At 40.2% G+C, this 26378-nt stretch overlaps 1 protein-coding gene across 3 annotated transcripts in view; it reads left to right on the top strand.

Annotated features, from left to right (window-relative positions):
- syk (spleen tyrosine kinase) overlaps positions 1-26378 on the top strand; it is a 171375-nt gene that overhangs the window by 73658 nt on the left and 71339 nt on the right. For all 3 annotated transcript variants that reach the window (XM_060838700.1, XM_060838708.1, XM_060838718.1), the window contains exons 2-3: positions 10297-10761; positions 23844-24004. In XM_060838700.1, the coding sequence (XP_060694683.1) occupies positions 10360-10761; positions 23844-24004 (563 nt within the window). In that variant the 5' untranslated portion in view covers positions 10297-10359. The remainder of the gene's footprint in view (positions 1-10296; positions 10762-23843; positions 24005-26378) is intronic.

Below are 26378 nucleotides of genomic sequence, written 5' to 3' on the forward strand. Positions count from 1 at the left end.
CCTAGACTGTATGGAAAGCAATTCAGGGTTCAAAAGCAAGGAGGTTAAATTTTTTGAGTTATTTATTTTGAGTTATTTATTTATTGTCAAATATATCTTGAGAGAACTTACATAAAACACTGGCTAAGCTTTAACTGGTGTATTGCATCCAGTTTTGCATGCCACATTTTAGGAAGTGTCATTAGTGACGAAGCAAATAAGATTCATGAGAATTGTTCAAAGGCTGAGGAACTTTGGTTAGTCTTAGAATCATAGGGTTATACAGCACAGAAGCAAGCCCTTTGCCCATGTTGACCAGATTTCTTAAACTGAGTGAGTCCCATTTGCCTGTATTTAGCCCATATCCATCTTACCTTTCCTGTCCAAGTACCTGTCCAAATGTCGTTTAAATGTTGTAATTGTATTTGCCTCTATCACTTCCTCTGGCAGCTCATTCTATATACGCAACACTCTTTTTATGAAAAGGTTACCCCTTAGGTCCTTTTTAAACCTTTCCTTTCTCAGCACTAACATATGCCATCCAATTTTGGTCTCCTCTACCCTAAGAAAAATACCTTGGTATTCACCTTCTCCATGCCCCTAATGATTTTTGAATCTCTGTTAGATCACCCCTCAGTCTCCAACGTTCCAGGAAAAAAAAGCTTCAGCTTATTCAGCCTCTCTCTCAAGCCCTCCAAACCAGCAACATTTTTGTAAATATTTTCTGCACCTTTTTAAGTTTCACCACATCCTTCCTATAGCAGGGAGACCAGAATTGGACATAATATATCAAAAGTGGCTGAACCAAGTATCTTCCATCTTAATGGTACATTCTGTCTTCCTCCCGTGTCCTAATGCCTTTAAAATAAAAAAAATGTATCTATCTCTTTCTCGAATATATTCAGTGATTTGATCTCCACAGTCTTCTCTAATGGAGAGTTCCACAAATTCATTATTCTTTCCGGGAATAAATGTTTCTTCATCTCAGTCCTAAATTGTGCATCTTCTATTTTGAGATTGTGTCGCCTGATTTTAGACTTTCCAACCAGGAAAGCATCCTTTCTACATTTACTCTATTCAGCCATGTTACAATTCGACACTTTAGATATGTTTCAATTAAATCACCTCTCAACGTTCTAACTCTAATGAACAAAGGGATATTCAAACCTTATAGAATATTTTTGCGATTGCCAATATGTCCTCCATTTGTCAAGTGTTTGCCCAATCACTAAACTTGTCTAAATCACCTTAAAGCCTCCTTGCATCCTTTAATGACTTACAATTTTGCCCAGTTCTGTGTCATCACAAACTTAGAAATGCTACATTTAATTCCCTCATCCAGGTCATTAATATATCTGGGCGAATAGCTGGGTCCCAAGAATGGCTTCTTGTGGCATACAAGTGACTGTCATTTGAAAAAAGAACCATTTATTCTCACTTTCTGTTTCCAGTTTGTCAACTAATGCTCTGTTTGTGCCAATATGTTACCTCCTGTCCAAAGGGAATTGCCCAGGAGATTAAAAATTTTCTGGGCAATTCCCCTGTGCTTGAAACCCTCCAATTTGAATTGGAGAAGTTGGAGGATTGTGTAGCCTACTCCTGGGCAACTACTAAACTGATTTCTCAACCACAAAACCCTGACTGTACCTCTCCTGACCCCATAACAGTCTCCAGATTCTAACTCTGTACCTCACCTCTCCCACCTGATCTAACATGCCCTCTCCCCTGCTATTAGACCCAACACCCCCATTTGCCTCAGGACCTGACAGTCCCCTTCTATGAGACCCAAAGCCCATTGTCCCTGAGACCTGACAACCCAATCTCAACACTGGACCCAACACCCACACCCTGCCCACTGCTTAGTCCACCCCAGTGCAATTCACTTTATCTATGCCCCCATGAGTTTATTAATCTCTATCAGGTCACGTCACAGCATCCTATGCTTCAGGAAAAAAAGGCTCAACCTATGCAGCCTCTTCTTATAACTCAAACCTTCTAGTCTCAGTAGGATCCTTGTAAATCTTTTTTGCACTTTTTCCAGTTTAATAATGTCCTTTCTGGTAACCAGAATTGCACACAATACTCCAAATGTGACCATACCAATAACTGTGTACATCTCATCTGCACTCCCAAGAATCTTACCATTAGCCCAGTACTTTGCATTCCGATCACTCCGTCCAAAGTGTACCTCACACTTGTCCACATTAAACTCCATTTGCCACCTCTCAGCCCAGCTCTGCATCCTATCTATGTCTCTCTGCAACCTACTACAAATTTAGTCCGCAAATTTACCAACCCACCCTTCTAAGCCTTCATCCAGGTCATTTATAAAATTGACGAACAGCAGTGGGCCCAACATTGACCCTTGTGGTACGCCACTAGTAACTGGACACCAAGATGAACATGTTCCATCAACTACAACCCTCTGTTTTCTTTCAGCAAGCCAATTACTGATCCAAACTGCTATGTCTCCCACTCTTACGCATTTTGTATAATAGCCTACCGTGGGGAATGCCTGGCTCAAATCCATATACACGACATCAACCGGTTTACTCTACTGTTTGGTCACTTTGTCAAAAGCTCAATAAGATTCGTTAGGCACGACCTACCCTTCACAAAACCGTGCTGACTGTCCCTGATCAGATTATTCTTTTCTAGATGGTTATAAATCCTATCTCTTATAACCTTTTCCAACACTTTACCAACAACTGAAGTGAGACTCACTGGTCTATAATTACCAGGGTTGTCTCTTCTACCCTTTTTGAACAAGGGAACCACATTTGCTAACCTCCAGTCCTCAGGCACTACTCCTGTAGACAATGATGATTCGAAGATCAATGCCAAAAGTACGGCAATCTCTTCCCTTATTTCCCAGAGGATCCTAGGATAACTCCCATCCGGCCCAGGGGACTTGTATATTTTCACACTCTGCAGTATTTCTAATATCTCTTCCTTGTGAACCTCAATCTCTTCTAGTCTAGATGCAAGTATCTCTATCTTTTCCTTGCCTGACTTTGTGCACCCCAATCCAACACCCAACTCAACATCATAAAATGGCAGAGTTAAAGGTGAAAGGTTGGAGTAATGGTAGAGAGCAATCCTATCATAGCTAAAGGCATGGTGGATGTGTGTTTAAATATGTCCAAGCATTGCCCAAGTTCAATGAGAAGGATCTAGAAGACTTTTTCATTTAATTTGAGAAAGTAGCTAAACAAATGAAATGGTCAGTGACCATGTGGATATTGCTGACCCAAACAAAGTTGGTAGGTAGAGTTAGTGAGGTTTTGCATTGCTATCAGCGGAGGTATCTGAAGAGTATATGGAGGTGAAAAATGCCATCTTAAGTGCACATGAGCTAGTACCTGAGGCCTACAGACAATGTTTTATGAATCTAAGGAATCAACCTTGTCAAACGTACATAGATTTTGGAATGATTAAACAAGGTAATTTTGATAGTTGAATAAAAGCATTGAAAGTCGATTAAGTTACAAATCACACAACATCAGGTTATAGTCCAACAGGTATAATTGGAAGCAGTAGCTTTCGAAGCGCTGCTCCTTCCTCAGGTAGTTGTGGAGTGCACAATTGCAAGACACAGATTTTATAGCAAAAGTTTCCAGTGTGATGTAACTGAAATTATACATTGAAAAATACCTTGATTGTTTGTTAAATCTCTCATCCGTTAGAATGAGCACAATAGCTTCTTTCATATGTAAATCACAAAACTTTTTTTAAAAGTTACATTCTCAGGTTATCTGTAACAATTGGTGTCAGCGCAGGTAAGCCGTTGAGATGTTGAAAGTGTCAGCTCCCTGTATTCTCTGTCTGTGCCATAATGTGTGGACTGACTATAATCTAAAAAGTGAGTTAACAGAGTCTTACATGTATTCATGCAGTTTTTGAGCAAAGTACAATGTAACTGTGCAAGTACAAATTCACCCCACAAACGTATATGCATATGTGTGCATGTGGGTTTTTGTGTGTGTGTTTGTTGATAAACTTGGCTAAAACTGAGATCGCAAAAGCCCAAGTCACATTCCTGGACCATGTTGTTGGACATGAACAGTTGGCCTATGGGATGTGAAAATAGAAATTATTGGAGAGTTTCTATTACCTCTACTCCTGTAATCCTGAAGTACATGATTTCTGGGACTGAGCGTGTTTTTTTAATTGGAATTTCATGCCAAATTTTTGTGGTGTGTTTGTTCCACTGACTTATGTTTTGAAGGAGTGCAAAAAATTTCAGTGGTTTGAAGAGAATCAGAAAGCATTTGGCAACCTGAAAGCTGTGTTGACGACTACTCTAGTGTTAACAACAACTAACTACATAAAGCCATTTCAACATTTATGTTGCCAGTAGTGGGTCTGAGAGAATTGTATGTACTGATCATAATTCCTTTACAATTTTTGGAAAAATTTAAAGATAAAAATACCAGACTGTTTTGATGGAGTTTATTGTTACAGCCATTTAATTTCAAAATTATACATGTGGCAGGCTGAGAGAATATATTCTAGATTAGAGTAGTGCTGGAAAAGCACAGCAGGTTAGGCAGCATCCGAGGAACAGGAAAATCGACATTTCGGGCAAAAGCCCTTCATCAGGACTGAAGGGATTTTGCCTGAAATGTTGATTTTCCTGCTCCTCAGATGCTGCCTAACCTGCTGTGCTTTTCCAGCACCACTCTAATCTTGACGCTGATTTCCAGCATCTGCAGTCCTCACTTTTGCCTGAGAAAACATATTGTCAATGATTGTCACCATTTTGATGAATGAAGATGGACTGTAGTATTGAAATTTTGTGTGCTTAGATTTAATGGAGTGTATATGGGTAGCTTACTAATGACAGGAAACTGGAAATATTAAAAATGAAGCCATCTTTGCATTTTGATGATTCTTTTTAAGGGGTCAGGTGTGATTAGATGTGCCTTTTATAGGGATTTGTCCTGTCCTGTTTCACTTGAAAGCAAGTGTTGTAAACCTGGAACAGAGCTGATTGCTCTGTGCACAGCTGTGTACCTAAGTTTGGTTTTGTTTTAAAAAGTTAGAACAATAGAAACAGTGGGTAAAGCCAGGTTCCCATAGAACCAGAGTTTTAGTTTAGCTTTTGGCAATTGCTGGCGTCTTGGAGCTGAATGTGGAAGCTATTATTTCTCTTTCTGTTACAGCTAAAAGTTGGAGTTCTGTCTGCTGCAAGAATTGTATGTGAGACTATCTCTTTTACTAAATTTGCCTCTGCCAAGGATGTGGTTATGAGATGTTACTAGATTGGAACAGTTGCTGTCTAATAATTAAGTAATCTGTTTTCCAATAGAAATGAAGTTACTTCAATTCTTTCTTTGGTATGTATTTTAACAAGCTAAAGTGTGTTTTTGCTTAAAGCCAAGTAATGTAATCAAATTACATCTGGAACACAGCATCTTATACTTGCCTCTGAATAAGTGAAAGTTAGGTTTTAGGCTATCTCCTTGATATATGTGCAGGGTTTTTGGTCTGGTCCATAAGATTCTCTTTAACTTCTGTACTAGTCTTAACCATCTCTTTTGTCTCATAGTTGTTTACCCACCCCCGCCAAACTAGTTTAAATGTCTTGAGTAGCTCTAGGAAATCTCCTTGCTAGGATATTGGTTCCTCCCCCTGTTCAGGTGAAACTTGTCTCTCTTGTACAGGTCACCTCTGTCCCAAAAGAGATCCCAATGATCCTCAGCTAAAGATTCATCTGCCCTAAATCCTATTTCAACTCTCACTGGCATGTGGCAATGTGAATAATCCAGAGATTACTTAACCTTGAGACCCTGCTTTTCTGCCTAACCCCTACATTCACTCTCCAGTAAATAATCCCTTTTGCTAACTATGTCATTAATACCAATGCATACAATAACCTCTGGCTGTTCATGCTCCCCTTTGAGTTTTTGCAGTTACATAGACTGGAGATGTTTGGACTCTTTATCTTGGATACAGAGGATGTTGAGAAAACATGGATAGAGGTATGCAAAATCATGAGTGGAAAATTAGTTTAACTGGTGAATAAATAAGGAATGAGAAGGAAGAGATTTAATGTAGCTAGGAAATGAAGCAAATGGAGACACAACGGGAAACACTTTCTCGCAACAATTAGTTGAGATTTGGAATGCACTCCTCAAAGTGTGGCACAGACGAAATAAAAGACTGTCGATGCTGGAATCCATAGTAAACAAGCTGGATGTTGGAAGAACACAGAAAGCCAGGCAGCATCAGGTGGTGGAGAATATAATGTTTCGGGTGTAACCCTTCTTCATGACTGGAGATGGGCGTAGGGGAAGCTGCAGATAAAGTTGGGGTCAGGGTGGTGAGGACAGGTAGAGGGTATGACCTGATTGGTCAATGGGAGAAATGCATCCGGTAGGTGGCTGGGAGGGGTGGAAGGGAGGGGAAGGAGCTGGGAAGGGAGTCAGGGGAAAGGAAGGGAGGTTATTTGAAATTGGAGAACACAATGTTGAGTCCTCTGGGCTGTAGGCTGCCCAGGTGGAAGATGAGGTGTTGTTTGGTTCAGTGTGGCAATGGAGGAGGTCAAGGATAGTCATGTCGGAAAGGGAGTGGGAAGGGGAATTAAAATGGGCAGAGACTGGGAGATCAGGTCAGCCTCTGGGGGCCTAGCTGAGAAGCTCTGCTTCATTTACTATAAACCCACAGACTCTCACATCTACCTGGATTACACCTCCCCCCACCAATATCCAGCAGAACTCCATCTTGTGGTCCCAAATCCCCTGCCTCTGCTGCATCTGCTTGGATAAGGAGTCATTCCACTCCTAAGCATCCCAGATGCTAATCTATTTAAAACAACATGCTTTCCTCCCCTCTGTCATCCAGACAGCCCTCCACCGCACTACTTCCATTCCCCATTCCACTGCTGTCAAACTCCCAAACACAATAAAGATGGAGTCCCTCTTGTTTTCACCTCCCATCCCATCAGTCTTTGTATGCAAAATATCATCCTTTAACACTTTCACCAATTCCAACTAGACCCCACCACCAAGAACATCCTCCCCCCTTCACCCCTCTCTGCTTTCCGCAAGGACTGTTCCCTTCAACAGTCCTTAGTTTGCGGTTCTTTCCCCATCAATCCCCCTGAACCCCCAGATAGCTTCCCCTGCAACCGGAATAGACACAAAACCTGCTTGTACTCCACCTCCGCCACCTCCATCCAGGGCCCGAAACAGTCCTTCCAGGTGAGACAGAGGTTCACCTGCCCCTCTTCCAATCTAGTTTCTTGCATCAGATTCTCCCGATGTGGTCTTCTCTACATCGAGGAGACCGAATGTAAACTTAGGGAACGATTTGCCGAGTATGGCTTCATAAAGTGGAGGCAAGTTGAAGAGCTATAATTTTAAGAGCTAAAGCAGTAAAGCGCAATTACTTCCTTTCTGACTCATAACTGCTTAACATAACAGTTGAAGAATTAATACTAGTAGCATTTGTGAATTCTAAATGGAAGTAAAGGCACTTGAATAATTTGGATACTGATCATTATGGGAGAGAAAAATGACATGCTAGCATAATAAGGTTTGATACACTTTTAATATAAGCCCAACATTTATAAATTTATCTGATTCTCTTAAAATGGAGGCATGTTTACGAATTAAGTAGCGGGGAATAAATCTGTACAGTTATATCAAGAAAATAACACAAGCATATAATTTCACCGACATTAATCTGTGACGTCATAAAGTTCTAAATGTGGTGTACTAAGGCATTTTATATTCTCAGTGAGCAGGGAAATTCGTGAAGTAGAAATTCTGGCTTCATGTTTAATTTGTGGGCAGTGTCTTAACAAGCCCTGACAACATTGGCTGTGTTAGGAAATCTGGGAGTATTGCATGAAAATTCAAGGTCTTTTGTTATAGACCAGACCAAACCCCGTCAAAATATTCAGAAGATAGTCTAAACCCTAACTGTTTCTTATTTTAAAGGTAAGTTGCATTCCAGATGCAATTTGATTTGTCAGACTATCAGATTTAAACACATTTTATTCATTCATTATAATCAAAATACAACAAAAGAAAGAAGGAATTAGAATAAGTTAACTCTGCAAGAAAAAAATAGCAGAATAATAGATATAGTAACTATTATTAATGAACTGTTCTAATATAATAACATCCCATAAACATACCCTTGGCAAAAGGCAAATTCAGAAAACATTGTCTCATATACTACTCCAGATCAGGAAGAGAACCCCCAACTTTTGAGGGAAAAATAGTTTTCTCTTCTTCAAGACTCCACAATAACTGCTGAAAGTTAAAACTAAAAATCCTAGTTCTGAGGATCTTGACCACACCCATTCAGGCTGCTTCTTTTGTTCCAACTTTGAAATAAAACCAAGTCCTTACAACATGTTTGTGATAGACTGCTCATCACCTCTGCCTTAAAACCTCTCTTCAAATAAAAAGGACAATATACTTTCTTGACACTGGAAGCAACAAGCCATACTTTCCAACAGAATTCTGTATGTCTAGATGAAATTAACAAGGTCGCACATATTAAAAAGGATTATTGCTTGTTATTATCATTCACAACTACTTAATCTTAAATCATTAATATGCAGGCTCCAATTCTTCCACCTGCCAATCAGAAAGTAGACAATGAGACTTCTTGAAAATTTAAACAATACCCAGTGACTCCAGTTTGCACTTGCTCCTCCAGGCCGTTATTTGGAATTCCAACACTAATGTCGTAGGGCACATACCAGTGCAACAGTCACTTAGCCCTGATCAGCAGATATTGACATTCCACATGTACAAGCCAATCCGCATCCTCACTGGCAAATCTCCAATTCACTTACAGTATGGTTCTGCATTTTAGTGTTGCACTTGGAGTGACAACTCTCATTACAAGGCTGCTGCAAGAACACTTTATATGGAGGGACAAGTACACAGTTCACAGTTTGGACCAGACATCTCAGGGCTGCTCTCTTACTTTGTTAGAGCTCGTGCTTATGGTACCTACTTGGATGCTCAAAGCATTCCTGCCTTACGTTTTACTCACAACACTAATACATTGTTACATTGCAGTTTTGCTCAGACCTAAATGCAGCCAGTTTGTCACTCCAGCCAGTAGTCATCAGTCAAGACAACAACACAATACGTCATCAGTCTCACATCTACATTATGTGACAGCAGCTTATGCAGTATACACACTGCATGTATTTTGAGCAAAGAGCCATGTCCCCACATCTATAGGGAGTATCCTTAGTGAGATACAGTGCGACATCTGCCCGTTAGGGATCTTGTTCCAGTAGGTCAAAGGCAACCTCAATGCAGGGGTGGAGAAACTGTTGGTCAACTGTTTGGGGCAGTAAAGGTCAGGGTCCTTGCCTCCCTGCTGCACACTGTTTTCTTCTCGAAAGAGACAAAGGGAAGGATTAAATGCTGTAAGTGGCACAGCAGTAAGTACTCATGCAGGTCAAGGAGAGGTGGTGAAGTTCTGGGTAGGTAGCGCAGAGGCCAAGCAGGGTTAGTCACATGTGGATTTGGTGGGCATAGGACAATGTTGGATGCAATAGCAGGAGTGGCACGGCATGCGCCTTGTTGGAAGATTTGTGCAGTGCGTAAAGTGAGTGATTGCAAGGTAGCAGAGAGAATTATAGTAACTCATACCCTGACAGAGTAATGAAGTAATTTCCTTCTCCCTGCAGTGCTAAGCATTCGTTTGGATGAAGTAAAGATTGCACTGACCTGGGTGGTAATCTTGGATCAGGCTGGTAAGGTCTAGTGTCACGGCCTCCACTGCTTGTCCTGGGGAAAGAGGATGACCATAACTACATTACCCCAACCCAACAGAACGTCTAGGTCACTGTCTACTAAAAGGAGCGCCAGTTTACCTTTTTCCAAGTCCAGGGCAAATGCCACAAATTGTGCAGGGCAGCTCCAGACGACGGTACTTGACTGGATATACAACTTCATCTTAAACATGGTGCAATCATCAGGAATTATGGGAGTGTCCCTACCTCTGAACTAGAAGGCCTAGATTCAAATTCCACCTGCTCTATAAGTGTGCCAAAGATCACATCTGACTAGGTTGATTAAAAATATCTACAATAACACGGAAACAAAATCATTGTTAGCTGCATTACAAGCATCTTTTTCTGACTATTTGAATTAAATGCCTATTAACAATATGCTGTCCACTATGAACAAAACATTCCATTATATGCATGCTTTCATTGTTTATGTTGCTTAAAATAATATTTAAGGTTCATTATAATTTAAAGATAACATTTCAAGCCTTCAATTTTTAATGAGAAAGTACTTCTATTTACAAACTGTCCTTTTTCTTTTTTCAAAGGAAGGATCACAGCTGAGAAGATCAAAGGAACAGCTGTGCCATATATTATTTACTTCTAATAAAATGGCTGAGAGAGTAAATCATCTACCTTACTTCTATGGCAGCATTACACGAGATGAAGCAGAGGACTTTCTGAAGCAGGCTGGAATGATCAACGGCCTCTACCTTTTGCGTCAGAGTCGCAACTATCTTGGGGGCTTTGCTTTGTCTGTGGCATATGATGGAAAGTGTTATCACTACACAATAGAAAGAGAATTAAGTGGAAGTTATCTCATAACTGGAGGAAAGTCCCATAAGAGTCCAGTAGATATTGTCGAATACCATACTGAAGAGACCGATGGTCTTGTTTGTCTTCTGAAAACTCCATGCAATCGACCAAAGGGAATTGAACCAAAAATTGGGCCATTTGAAGACCTGAAAGACCATTTGATCAGGGAATATGTCCAACAAACGTGGAACCTACAGGTAATAAAGGCAACTTGGCTTTATTTTCACAGATATACTTGCATTGTGTACTGAATGAGAATTAAGTGGCAGGGTGACTCTCAGGAGTTTAGCACAAAATGGAGTGTAAGCACTGGAGATATCTTAGTGTATTTTCAAAACATTTGTACTATTTGATCTCTATTAGCTAACAATACAATAGGTAGATGAAAGTGGTGGTCATGATGATAGGTCAGAATGGAGGGTGGAGTGGATAGGTAGGACAGGTCATGACAGTAGTACTGAGTTGGAAGGTTGGATCTGGGATAAGGTGGGGGAAAGGGAAATGAGGAAACTGGTGACATCCACATTTATCCTGTATTTGGAGGCTCCCAAGGTGAACAATGAGGCTTCGGGTAGTGAGTGAGTAGTGATGGAGGAGTCCCAGGACCTGCATGTCCTTGGTGGAATGGGAGGGGGAGTTGAAGTGTTTGGCAATGGGGCATTGGTTGGTTGGTGTGTCCCAGAGATGTTTCCTGAAGTGTTCTGCAAGCAGAATGGATGTGGAAGGCTCCTTTGGGGCTTTGGATGGAAGTGAGGGGCGGGTGCAGGTTTTGGAATTCCTGCAGTGGTACAGGAAGGTGCTGGGAGGGGAGGCTTGATTGTTGGGAGGCGTGAACCTGACAAGAGAGGTGCCGAGGTAATGGCCTTTATGGAATGCAAAAAGGGGTGTGAAGGGAAATATATCTCTGATGGTAGGGTCTGTTTGTGGGTGGTGGAAATGGTAGAGGATAACACAATATATACAGAGGTTGGTGGGGTAAAAGGTGAGGACCTGGTGTTTCTGTTGTTGCAGTTGGTGGGGTGGGGTTTGAGAGCGGAGGTGTGGGACGTAGGTGAGATGAGCTGGAGGGCATCATTGACCATATGGGAGGGAAAATAATAGTCTTTGAAGAAGGAGATCATCTGGTGTGTTCTGTGGTGGAACTGGCCCTCCTGGAAGCAGATATGACGGAGGCAGAGGAATTGGGAATAATTCCCTCCAACCGTGCAAAATCAATGTGGATTTCGCCAGTTTCCTCATTTCCCCTACCCACACCTTATCCCAGATCCAACCTTCCAACTTGGCACCGCCCTCATGACATGTCCTATCTGTCTATCTTCCTTCTCACCTATCAGCTCCACCCTCCTCTCCAATCTATCACCATTGCCCCCACCTTCATCCACCTATCGCACTCTCAGCTACATTCCCCACAGCCCCATCCCCTTCCCATTTATCTCTCCACCCACTTGGCTCACAAGCCTCATTCCTGATAAAGGGCTTTTACCCAAAACATCGATTCTCCTGCTCTTGGGATGCTACCTGACCTGCTGTGCTTTTCCAGCAGCACACTTCTGACAATGCTCAGCTCATCCCATCCTCTCATCTGGAGAAAGAATAGTTAAGTGTCTTGCAAGGAAAGATAATAAAGGAAATAAAAATAAACATGGGGCAAACGTGGGCCATTCAGTCACATGAGCCTATGCTGCTATTTAATTCAGTTGTGAATTACCTGGGCCTCAACTCCATTTACTTGTCTTTGCTCCACACCATTGTTAATACAACCTGACAAACATCTGTGAGATGATTAATTTTGATATTTCAATTATTCCAAAAAGTTAAGAAAACAAAGATAAAAAATAATAAAATGTTGAGAGCTATGTAAAGAATGACACAACATTTGAATTGTTTGACAAGTATAAGCTCAAAAGGATGTAGAAAACTTCTAACTGTTCAAGAAATGCTTTTGAAAACTTAATATGAAATTGAACCAAACTACATAGAACCACAAAATCACAATGGAAGCGGGCCATCGAGTCATACCAACCCTCTGGAGAGCATGGATAGAAGATTGGCTAGCTCACAAGTGTGATTGCCAAGTTTGCTGATGACACAAACTTGGGTAGAATGTAAGTTGTGAAGAACACATAAGGAAGCTACAAAGGAATATAGACAGATCAACTGTGTGAGCAAAGATCTAGCAAATGTGAAATTATTTATTTCGGCAAGAACATTATTATATTTTATTGAACAGAAGTATATTATTTAGAAGGTATTCCAATGATATGAGATGCAGAATAACCTGGCAGTCTTAATTCATGAATTGCAAAAGATTAATATACAACTACAGCAGGAAAGCTAATAGGATTCATTGGTTATTGTGAAGGGAATTCAACATGATAGTAATGGAGGCTATGCTTCAGTTTCCAAGGTATTGGAGAGACCACATCTGGAGTACTGTGTACGGTATTTGTCTCCTTATTCAAGGCAGGATGTAATGCATTGAAAACAGTTCAGAGACGGTTTACCAGTCTATATCACTGGAATGAGCATGTTGTCTAATAAGGCAAAGTTGGACAGGCTGAGTTTCTGTCCACAAAGTTCAAAATAGTAAAAGTTGATGTGACTGTAACATACAATCTCTTGAGAGGGCTTGACATGGTGAATGTGGAGAAGATGTTTCCTCTTGTAGGAGAATCTAGGATTAGGGTCAACTATTTAAAAATAAAGGATTATCCATTGAAGAGAGAAATTAAGCAAACATTTTCTCTCAGAGGATAATGAGTCTTTAGAACTCTCTTTCTCAAAAGGTAGTGGTAGCAAAGGCTTTGGATATTTTTAAGGCAGAGGTGGATAGATTGTTGGTAAGCTTGATATTGGCAAACAGGGTTATGGGGGAGGCAGGAATGTAGAGTTAAAGCTAAAGTCAGATCAGTAATGATCTTAGTAAATGGTGGAGCAATCTCAAAGAGCCAAATAGACTATTCATGCTCCCAACACATATGCATGTATGTTCGCATCACTCTCTCTGAGCATGTGTATTTTATGCAACCTTTTGTAAAGGCTTTGTTTTGCATTCAGGGTGAATGGGTACATGAATTGATGGCATACATAAAAACAGTTCTAAAACTACTAAAATTTGTTAATTTAAGCAACATCAGTGGCACTGTTTCATACATAAAAATACCACATTATAAAAGAGAATAGTGCTAGAAGATTGGCAGTTAGTAGATATGATTCCATGCCTTGAACAAGTGATAGAAGAACTCTATGGAGCTATGGATGAATTAATTAACAACAATGGTTGGAAAGATAGTGGATTCCTGAGTAGCAGATGTAAAAGAAAAGCATCTGTAAATGATCTGAAATCTAATGAAATTGTTCTGGCATTAAAGATATGTACAAGTACATGTCAAACCTCTTGGTTACTTTGAGCAGCACTTGTTGACTGTACATTCCTGATGAAGGGCTTTTGCTCAAAACGTTGATTTTCCTGCTCCTCAGCTGCCTGACCTGCCATGCTTTTCCAGCATCACTCTAATCTTGACTCTGATCTCCAGCATCTGCAGTCCTCACTTTTGCCTAACTGTACATGGTAGTCAAAAGGCAGAACAAACTAAATGCTGTGCATGTACACCAATGTAGCAGTTAAACCCTATATTTACACCAATATAGTTAACGTGCCTCCAAAAAGCCAGGGTATGATTGCAAACTTTTATTGAATTCATGAAAACTAAAAGAAAGGATACATAAAGATAGTTGTAGATGTAGTGATTTAAATTTTAACCTAAAATAATATGTTGGTTTGAAGTTAGGTATGAAATTAAAGTCTGATAACTTTGTTTCCTCATACAAATACAGCATTTAACTATTCAGTTGTAGAACAACATCATGTGACAAAATACAGGAAGGCAGGACAGGGAGATAAGTAGCAAATGAACATCAATGCAGATAAGATTGTTCTCATGCATTTTAGCTGGGGGAATAAGGAGGCTACAAACTCAGCAATTTTACTCCCAAGGTGAATAGCATGAGTTGCATAATTTCAGTAGCATCTGCATTCTGGGAGCACGGGTGCAGGATGGAATTACGTTTACTATCTTCAGACACAGGGCTGAGGCCTAAAATATGAGCAAATACCTAGAATAAAGTCATTCAGAACATTGAAAGACCTTTTACTCCACCTGTCTGAGCACTTCCTGATGAAGAACTTATGCTCAAAATGTCAACTCTCCTGCTCCTCAGATGCTGCCTGACCGGCTGTGCTTTTCCAGCACCACGCTTTTTGACTCTGATCTCCAGCATCTGCAGTCCTCACTGTCTCCCTGTCTGAGCACTTGGTAGCCTCAGTGACTACCTTTAATCTGTGCCTTTTTATGTTCTGTGGACTTTGTTCTCGATATTTTCTTATATTTTAGGCCTCAGCCCTATACACCTTTACCCTCACTCCCACACCATGCCACAATATGGAGAGGGCATCTTCCAACTCACCCCCATTGCCCCATATGCCTTCCTTATGCCCCTCTCCCATTCTTAATGACTGTTTATAGCATACCAACTCTTGTCAATCCACACTTTTCCCTAACATCCACCTAGTGATCTTTCAGTACTCACCATGGACAGATCTCAGAAGCCACTTTGAGATGAAACAAAAGTTTTCTTTTACATTCTGGGGGCCATTTAACCAATCAGGTCTGCACCAACCCTCTGAAGACCAGCCTGCCTACCCAATCCCCATAACTCCACAAATACTACTGCTAGTATACTTACCTGGGACTGTACTCACTAGCATTTAAAAGAACAAGTGGGAATCTTACAGAAACATATAAAATTATGAAAGGGATACAATAGATGGAGGCAGGCAAGTTATTTCCACTGGTGGGTGAGACAAGGACTAGGGGGCATGTCCTCAAGATTAGGAGAAGTCAGTTTAGGACAGAGATGAGGAGGAACTACTTTTCCCAAAGCGTAGTGAATCTATGGAATTCTCTGCCCAAGGAAGCAGTAGAGGCAGCTTCATTAAATATATTTAAGACACAGTTGGATGGGTGTTCGCATGGTAAGAGAATTAAGGGTTCTGGGGATAATGCAGGTAGGAGGGGCTGAGACGATGGATAGATCAGCCATGGTCTTAATGAATGGCAGAGCAGGCTCGGTGGGCTAAATGGCATACTCCTGCATCTATTACTATGAAACTATGAAACTCATAGACATTAAGGGGCAATTGAGCATAGCCTAACCTGTACATCCTTGGACAGTGGGAGAAATCAAAGCACCCAGTGGAAACCCACACAGACACTGGGAAAACATGTAAACTCCACACACATAATGGCTCAAGGCTAGAATCAAACCCAGGACCCTGGTGCTGGGAAGCAGCAGTGCTAACCACTGTGCCCAAAAGTTCTAAATATCTATTACAGCCTTCACTAAGTAAAAGTCCCATTCATGTAAGTCCCTTTAAAACTTCTAAATGTTTTCATTTGAAAAAAAACATAATTTTATTCAAAATCCCATTATAATTTTACCTACTGTTACAATAACCTCTTTGGGCTGTCAATTAAATTGTGACACAGCTCTGTTGGGATATTTGTAGGTTGTGGGAAGAGGCCAAGCACTAATAATGCATAATAATATTTGTTTGCATGTGGGAAACTATCAGCAAACAAACAGTTATTGTAATTTCTATAACAAATTATTTTTATTGTTTACTGATGAAAACAGCCTACTACTTTAAAAATTTTGAATTCTCAAATTGCAGGTCATGCTTCTTGATACAGTGTAAATGATGTCTGTTTGAACTTAGCACTGACGTAGTATTTGGATTTACTATACAATATTCAACTTCCATTCCTGTGTCTTTCAAACTTCATCCTCTTTCCCCTAATGGTCAAAATAGAGATGGGACTTCTACATATGGGTGTTACCGTCATTTTTAAACATCTGTCAAGTTTCCATGACTCTGAAAAAGTCTGGGCCTTGGTATGGTATGGTAGAAGAAAAGAAGGGTTTGAAGACAGAGATAAATAGACTTCTGATTTTTAGCTTAATTCTTTTGTCCCTTTTATTGCTTATCCAATCTTCTTCCCCTTTTTTATTTCACTTTCCATAAGTGATTTGATATTGTTTATATCCGAATCCGTTAATTTAATTGGGTGAACATAGATACGATTTCTTTGATTCTTCACTGAGGAGTAGGTCACCCTCACTATAATGTTATTAGCTTGCATTTACAGACACTTTTAGAGGAAACATTTTTAAAGCTAAATCTACAGAATAAATCTAATCATCGGGACACACTAGACTTATGCATTGGGACAAACCCCAGCAAACCTTGGTTCAATATATTTCCAGCAGCAATATTCAAAATCAGCAACAAAGAGGTAGAAATTTCCCAATCTCCTGACATAATATTCATGGAGCTAGTGAAAACCCAGCCAAAGCAGAGGGAAAGGCCATTTAAACCATAATTCCAGATGTTCCCCAAAGTTTAAACAGTACGTTGAAGTTTGATAGTAATTCCTTAAATAGTATGGCTCACAAAAAAAGTTCAATAGGACAAAGAACAAAGAAAATTACAACAAAGGAACAGGCCCTTCAGCCCTCCAAATGTGCGCTGATTCAGATCCTTTATCTAAACCTACCAATATTTTAAAGAGATAACAGCAAAATACTGCAGTTGATGGAAACCTAAAATCAAAACAGGAAGTGTTAGAAAAACACAGCATATTTGGAGAGAGAAACAGCACTAATGTTGAAGTCATTGGATTTAAAAAATGTTAACTCTCTCTCTTTGACTCCATGGATGCTTCTAGACTTGCTGATTTTTCCACCATTTTCTGTCTTCGTTCTTAGATAAGTAAAAGTAAAGATCTGTGTGTATGTAGTATCTTTATGACCTCAGGAATTTCCAAAGAACAATGAAGTTCTTTTGAAGTGTAGGAACTTTTGTAATTCTGGCAAGCAATTTGCACATTACTTTCCATAAATAATAAGAAATAAAAACAGAAATTGCTGAAATTGCTGAAAAGCTGTGCAGGTTTGGCAGTATCTATGAAGAGAAATCAATGTTAATGTTTCAGGCCCGGTGACCCTTCCTCAGAACTGATGGTAACTAGGAAAATGTCTGTTTATATCCAGAAGATGGGAGTTCGGGTGGAGTAAATGGTAGGTTGGGTTGGAGCCCAAAGAGAGTGAGAAGTTGGACAGGCAAATGAGTGGGTAACGATCTGCTGTAGTTGTCGGTTCAAGGATAAGTGGTGAGCATGATGGGAAATCATTCACATGGATTTTTCAAATTGGTATGATATTTTAATGCTTTTCATACTGGACTAGCAATCAAGATATCAGACTAATAAAGAATTCCTATCTTGTCATTACAGATTAAGAATTTGAATTCAGTTTTAAAAATCCTGAAATAAGAAGTTGTGGTAACTAACAAATTATTAGATTATCATAAAATTGCAACTGACTCAGTAAAGGTAACTTGGTTGTTCATACCCAGTGCTGATGACTTTTAATTTATCTCTGAAATGGTCTAATAAACCATTCTATTACCACTATCTCTTCAGAACAACAAGGGATAGGTAAGTCATGGTGATCTTGTAAGTTTGACCATACGCTGAGAATAAATTAAAAAAAACACTTTGAAATGATAAACTTGAAACTTTTATTTTTTTATAGGTCAGGGAACAGAGGGACAATAAGTGAATGGCATTTTGTGTGAGTAAGGATTTTACAGTCCATTGATAGCCATTCAAATCTGTGAGACCCCACATAGTGCTGGTATAAACACATGTTTGTGTTTACCACAAGTTCTATTTGACAGCATGTTCCATGACACTATTGATGCCTCAGACGGTCATTTATGCGACAGGTTTGTAGCAATACATAACTTTGGGCATGAGAATTATTTTTAAAATGTCCTAGTTAATTTTACATGTGATGCATAAAGCTACCAGAGAATTTGATTTCAGTCATTTGATATGAACCAAATATAAATGCCTGCTCTGAGACAACAATAATTTCAGTTACTTACCTAAAATGTGATTTAAAGAAAATACATGACAAATTATAGTACCTATTCCATGTCATAATTATAGAGTCATAGAGTCTTACAGCACAGAGACAGGCCCTTTGGCCTAAACTGGTCCATGCTGACCAAAATATCTACCTACGTTAACCCCATTTCCCTGCATATGGCCATCTAAACCTTTCCTATCCATGTATTTGTCCAAATGCCTTTTAAATGTTGTTAATGTACTTGCCTCAAGAACTTCCGCTGGCAGCTTATTCCACATGCATGCCTCCCTTTGTGTAAAAAGGTTGTCCCTCATGTTCCCTTTTCCTCTTTCCCTTCTAACCGTAAACTGATACCCTGTAGTCTGTGATTTCACAACCCTGGGCTTAAGACTGAGTACTAGGTAAAAACAATGACTGCAGATGCTGGAAACCAGATTCTGGATCAGTGGTGCTGGAAAAGCACAGCAGTTCAGGCAGCATCCAACGAGCAGCGAAATCAATGTTTCGGGCAAAAGCCCTTCATCAGGAATAAAGGTACATTCTCCCTATCCATTCCTCTCATGATTTTATACACTTCGAGAAGATCGTCGCTCTGTCTCCTATGCTCTAAAGAGAAAAGTCCTAGCTTGCCCAATGTCTCCCTATAACTCAGGCCCTTGAGTCCTGGCAACATCCTTGTAAATTTTTTCTGCACTCTTTCTGGTTTAATAACATCCTTCTTATAGCAAGGTGACCAAAACTGAACAATATAGTTAGTAAGTTTGCAGATGACACCAAAATTGGAGGTGTAGTGGACAGCGAAGAGGGTTACCTCAGATTACAACAGGATCTTGACCAGATGGGCCAATGGGCTGAGAACTTAGAGAAGATGGGCAGATGGAGTTTAATTCAGAAAAATGCAAGGTGCTGCATTTTAGGAAAGCAAATCGTAACAGGACTTATACACTTGATGGTAAGGTCCTAGGGAGTGTTGCTGAACAAAGAGACCTTGGAGTGCAGGTTCATAGCTCCTTGAAAGTCGAGTCACAGGTAGGTAAGATGGTAAAGAAGGCGTTTGGTATACTTTCCTTTGTCGGTAAGAATATTGAGTACAGGAGTTGTGAGGTCATGTTGCGGTTGTACAGGACATTGGTTAAACCACTGTTGGAATATTGTGTGCAATTCTGGTCTCCTTCCTATTGGAAAGATGTTGTGAAACTTGAAAGGGTTCAGAAAACATTTACAAGGATATTGCCAGGGTTGAAGGATTTGAGCTATAGGAAGAGACTGAACAGGCTGGGGCTGTTTTGCCTAGAAGCTGAGAGGTGACCTTATAGAGGTTTATAAAATTATAATGGGCATGGATAAGGTAAATAGGCAAAGTCTTTTCCCTGGGGTCGGGGAGTCCAGTACTAGAGGGTATAAGTTTAGGGCGAGAGGGGAAAGATATAAAAGAGACCTAAGGGGCAACTTTTTCATGCAGAGGGTGGTATTGTATGGAATGAGCTGCCAGAGAAAGTGGTGGAGGCTGGTACAATTGCAATATTTAAGAGGCATTTGGATAGTCATATGAATAGGAAGGGTTTGGAGAGATATGGGCTGAGTGCTGGCAGGTGGGACTAGATTGGGTTTGGATATCTGGTCGGCATGGATGGGTTGGACCGAAGGGTCTGTTTCCATGCTTTACATCTCCATGACTCTATGACAATGCTCCAAGTGCGGCCTCACCAACATCCGTACAACTGCAACATAACTTGCCACTTCGATACTCAATGCCCTGACTGATGAAGGCTAGTGTGCCAAAAGCCTTCACTGCCCTGTCTACCTGTGACTCTAATTTCAGAGAACTGTGCACCTGAACTCCAAAGTCCCTCTGTTTCACTACACTCCTTACCTTGATTTGACTTACCAAAATGCAAGACTTCACACTTACTTATATTGAACTCCATTTGCCATTTCTTAGCCCACTTCCCCAGCTGATCAAGGTCCTACTGCAATATCTGATAATCTTCCTCATTGTCCACAATTTCGACTTTTAATGTCAGTGAGATACAAATTTCATTTCTCATCATGTATACGCTATATGCCTGATCTGTGACTAACTGTTCAATATATCAAATAAAACCACAGTGTCAGTGGGTGACTAGCAGTTGTGAAGTCACTCTTCAGGATAAATCATTATCTTTTTGACAAAAGGAGGTAATTGAAGTTAGAACTAATTGTGAAAAACTGATCAAATATTATTTAGAAATGATTCAGTTAATTTGCCAGTGGAAGGCATTGGTTGCTTAATTCCCCACAGGCTTTTCCAATTTATTGACATAGCTGCATAACTATGCGATTACATCATGAATTTAGTCATCCTACCTTTCTCAATACTTCAATGGAAAACTGTTTTGAAAACTTCCACAGATGAAGCAATTAAAAACCAATGGGCTAGACTAGGCAGCTAGTTCATGGGCTAGATTACAAAAAATCAAAAATTATGGTCAATTAGTATAGTGGATGGACAGATGTTTTCATCCTATTCTGGCCTTCAACTGTTTCCCTTTTTATTTAGCTGAAAATGTGTTGCTGGTTAAAGCGCAGCAGGTTAGGCAGCATCCAAGGAATAGGAAATTCGACATTTCGGGCATAAGCCCTTCATCAGGAATGAGGAGAGTGTGCCAAGCAGGCTAAGATAAAAGGTAGGGAGGAGGGACTTGGGGGAGGGGCGATGGAGATGTGATAGGTGAAAGGAGGTCAAGGTGAGGGTGATAGGCCGGAGTGGGGTGGGCGCGGAGAGGTCAGGAAGAAGATTGCAGGTTAGGAGGGCGGTGCTGAGTTGAGGGAACCGACTGAGACAAGGTGGGGGGAGGGGAAATGAGGAAACTGGAGAAATCTGAGTTCATTCCTTGTGGTTGGAGGGTTCCCAGGCGGAAGATGAGGCGCTCCTCCTCCAGCCGTCGTGTTGTTATGTTCTGCCGGTGGAGGAGTCCAAGGACCTGCATGTCCTCGGTGGAGTGGGAGGGAGAGTTAAAGTGTTGAGCCACGGGGTGGTTGGGTTGGTTGGTCCGGGCGTCCTAGAGGTGTTCTCTGAAGCGTTCCGCAAGTAAGCGGCCCGTTTCCCCAATATAGAGGAGGCCACATCGGGTGCAGCGGATGCAATAGATGATGTGTGTGGAGGTACAGGAGAACTTGTGGCGGATATGGAAGGATCCCTTGGGGCCTTGGAGGGAAGTGAGGGAGGAGGTGTGAGTGCAAGTTTTATTTTATTTACTCAGTTATGCAACCCCATCTTAAATTTTACTCAGTGTATTGACCATGTGAGTAAAAAAGAGCTTACTGCTATCAGTCCCAAATTTGTCTTCTACTAGTTTAAACCTGTGTCCCATTAGAGTCATAAAATCATAGAGCTGTTTGGCACAGAAATAGATCCTTTAGTCCAACTCATTTACCAGCACTTGGCCCATACCCCTCTCAACCCTTTCTATTCATGTACCCATCATGATGCCTGTTTACTGTTGTAATTGTACCAACCTCCACAACTTCCTCTGGCAGCTCATTCTATATACCACCTTCTGCATGAAAAAGTTGCCCTTTATATATCTTTCCCTCTCACCCCAAACCTATGCCCTCTAGTTCTGGACTCCCCACCCCAGGGAAAAGGTCTTGTATCCATGCCCCTCATGATTTTATAAATCTCTATAAGGTCAGCCTTCAGCCTCCAACACTCCAGGGAAGACAGCCCAGCCTATTCAACCTCTCCCTGTAGCTCAAACCCTTCATCCTGACAACATCCTTGTAAATATTTTCTGAAGCCTTTCCAGAGTTGCGCACAATATTCCAAAAGTAACCTAACCAATATCCTGTACAGCCACAACATGACCTCCCAACTCCTGTGCTCAATGCTCTGCCCAAGAAAGGAAAGCATACCAAACGCCTTCTTCGCTATCCTCTCCACCTTCTTTGATCATTGTGATTGAATTTGACATAATGGCTCACAAAAGGAGGGGATTCAATGAAACAGAAAAGTTGAAGGAAGAGAGAGAAACATAAAAAGGAGGAAGTAATTTGGGGAAGTGGAGAAAAGAATTGAGGAGAAACCAGGAATGTCTCTGTGGGAGTGCAGAAGGTAGAACTGAAGCTAATCTTTTAATGGGAACAAGCTGGAAGAAGTGGTAATTTGAGATGAAGGAGGACAGGGTAGACAGAGTCTCTGTAACTTGTGACAATAGAAGGAGCAGGAGGAAGAGTTTGGATGTGGGACAATTACAGTCCTATGGTTTTTGGGGAAGTGACATTCTGGTAAGTATGTAATATAACTGAGCAGAACTTTAATCCAAAAAAGAAGACAAATAGATCGTGTACTAAAAATAAGCACTATTTTTGTTACGAAACTTTGAAAACCTTTCCAAAAAACTTGTCCACAAATGACATTTACAAAATACCATGCAAGGACTGTAACAAACAGTACATCAGACAGGAGAAAGTGAGGACTACAGATGCTGGAAATCAGAGTCAAGAATGTGGTGCTGGAAAAGTACAGCAGGTCAGGCAGCATCTGAGGAGCAGGAGAATCAACGTTTTGGACAGATGTCCTTCCTGATGAAGGGTTTATATCTGAAACAGTGATTCTCCCGCTCTTCAGATGCTGCCTGACCCGGTGTGCCTTTCCAGCACCACACTCTTGACTACATCAGACAGACAGGCAGAAAACTAGCCACCGGGATACACAAACACCAACTAGGCATGAAACACCATGACCCACTATCCCTAATATCCTTACATACAGACGAAGAAGGACACCACTTTGACTGAGACAACACATCCATCCTAGGACACTTGTGACAGCAACATCCAATTACCACAAACAGAAATTGACTCAAGTTTTTATATTCTGTAATATTAATTAATATGTTGATTATCAATCTTTATTTCTATTTTAATGTCAGTTTTTTAAACATTTATTTTTCAAATGTTATGGTCACTATGTTTGTCCACCTGCTATATAACAAGGCAAAGTAATTATCTAATATTTCTGCAATTTCACCAGCATGACCTATACATTTTCATGTACTAGAGTACCTTCTTCATATCCTGTGTTTCCTTTGGCTCATGATGCTACTTTATTTACAGTTCTTTTTAGGGGCTGAAATATCAGTTTCCAATTAAGGCTCTATACACCAACTATAAATCTGTTCATCATCTTTCCCTTATACTGGCACTGATGAATTTAATGTGATTCCAGTTAGCTTTATTATCACTATTTTCAAAATTAGTTCATTATAATCTGTAAAATGGAGACCATTTTGTTTGTGTGTAGGGAGATGCTCTTGAACAGGCGATTATTAGCCAAAAACCACAACTAGAGAAATTAATTGCGACAACAGCCCATGAGCGAATGCCTTGGTTTCACGGGAAGAAATCTCGAGATGAAGCTGAGCGTTGCATTCTCAGAAGTTCACGGACGAATGGAAAATTTTTGTGAGTAGAAAGTGCACATTTTAAAAACAAATAAAAGCATTACCATTCACAGCTTCATTGATTAGAATTTTCAACATATTTTTGCAAATGTTCACCAAACTTTTACTACTGTTTCAAAGTAAATTAACTTGGTTCAAAATAACATTTTAACTCACAAATATCAGTTGCCTATACAACTGCATTCTTGCATTCAAAAAAATCTGATAAAGAATCCAATTGCTGCTCTGAATGTTTTGATATGTAGTCTTGTGTTTTAGTTCATGTTTGCAGGTTTTGAAAAAAATCACTTCAAAAATGCTGAAAGCACTGATAAATGAAGTAGCATTAGTGTGTGAGTATAATATGAGGCAGGGTCTATTAGTGATTATATTTTCATCTATTTACACCAAGTTAATATTTTTCTCTCATTTGTGTAATAATTACCTGTGATATACAGTGCATTATGTTGTTGTTACATTCTCCGTAGAGACCACAGTAACATTTTTTGTTTAAGTAGAATAAATCCTGGCAATTTATTAAATGAACGGAGCTTCAAGATTAAAATGGAAAAATAAATAACTCCATGATGGACATACAAAACAAACACTAAATACTTTCTCAGATAATCTCCCATAAGATCATAAGAAGTAGAAACAGGAGTAGACTATTCAGCTGCTTGAGCCTGTTTACCATTCAACAGAATGGTTTACCATCCAGCATTTCAAGAGATAGCACAGTGGCTTAGTGATTAGCACTGCTGTCTCACACCACCAGGGACCCAGGTTTGATTCCAGCCATAGGAGACTGTCTGTGTGGCATTTGCATATTCTCCTCATGTCTGCATGGGTTTGTTCTGGTTTCCTCACACAATCCAAGGATGTGCAGGCTAGATGAATTGGCCATGCTAAATTGCCCATAGTGTTCAGGAATGTGTAAGTTAGGTGCATTAGTCAGGGGAAATAGGTCTAGGTGGGATACTCTTCAGAGGGTCAGTGTGGACCTGTTGGGCCAAATGGCCTGTTTCCACACTGTAGGGATTCTATGATTCTTTTCTGTTTTCTCATTTCCATTTTTCTGTGTTCTCACTATAGCCCTTGATTCCCCTGTTGATCAAGAATTTATCTATCTCAACACTAAGCATACGTAAGGACTCGGCAATATGTGGAAAGGAGTCCCAAAGAATGTCAATCATCTGAGAGAAGAAATTCCTTCATGTATCAATTTTAAATTGCTGCTCCTTTATTCTGAGCCTATGCCCTCCGGTTATAGACTCTCCCATTGGGGAAGCATTCTCTCAGCATTAAACTGTTAAACCTCTTAAGAATACTACGAGATCAGCCTTTATTCTTCTGAATTCCTGTGAATAAAGTCCCATGATGCCACCGTCATCCTTGTGAACCTTCTCTGAACTACCTCCATTGAAATTATATTTTTTCTTAAATGGCATCTTTCCTGAACCAAAACTGCCAAGATATGGTCTCACTAGGAGCTGGCACAGTTCAGTAAGACTTCCCTATTCTTACACTCCAATTCCCTTGAAATAAGGGATAACATTCCATTAGCCTTCCTGATTATCTGCTGTATCTATGTGCTAGCCTTTTGTGTTTCAAGCTCAAGTATGCCCTTCCATTTTTGTTGCAGCTTTCTGTAGTTTTTCTCAATTTAAATATTATTCTGTTCTTTTGATCTGCCTTCTAGAATGAACAACTTCACATTTTCCCATAGTATTTTTCACATTTGCCAACTTCTTGCCCACTTACTAACCTATCTTTTCGGTATCTCTCTCATTTACCATTCCATCTATTTTATTCTTGTCTGCAAATCTGGTTACAGTGCATTTGCTTCTCCTCCAAATCATTAATGTATTGTAAATAGTTGTAGTCATAGCACTGATCCCTGTGGAACACCGATGGTCACAGGTTACCAGCCTGACAGGGAACTCCTTTGCCTCACTTGCTGTTTCTGCCCATTAGCCATTTTCCCATCCATTATACTACCGCCAACACTGTGGGCTCTTCTCTTGTGAGTTATCCTTACGGGAAGCACTTTATAAAATGCCTTCAGGAAGTCCAAATATAACACATTGACTGGTTTCCTTCTATCTATTCTGGTTGAGACTTCCTTGAAAATTGCAAATGAATTAGTCAGACATAATTTCCCTTTTATGAAGCCAAGTTGACTCTGTTTAATTTCCCAAATGTTCTGCTATTAATTTGTTAATACTTGATTCCAATACTTTTCCAACAAGTGATGTTGGGCTAATGGGCCTTTAGTTGCCCAGTTTTTGCCTCCTTTCCATATTGAACAGGGATGTCACATTGGCAGCTTTCCAATTCTCTAGTACTTTTCCAGAATTCAAGTAGTTTTGGAAAATTATACCCAATACATCCATATT

This window comes from Hemiscyllium ocellatum, chromosome 2 (assembly GCF_020745735.1).
Source record: "Hemiscyllium ocellatum isolate sHemOce1 chromosome 2, sHemOce1.pat.X.cur, whole genome shotgun sequence".
NCBI lineage: Eukaryota > Metazoa > Chordata > Chondrichthyes > Orectolobiformes > Hemiscylliidae > Hemiscyllium > Hemiscyllium ocellatum.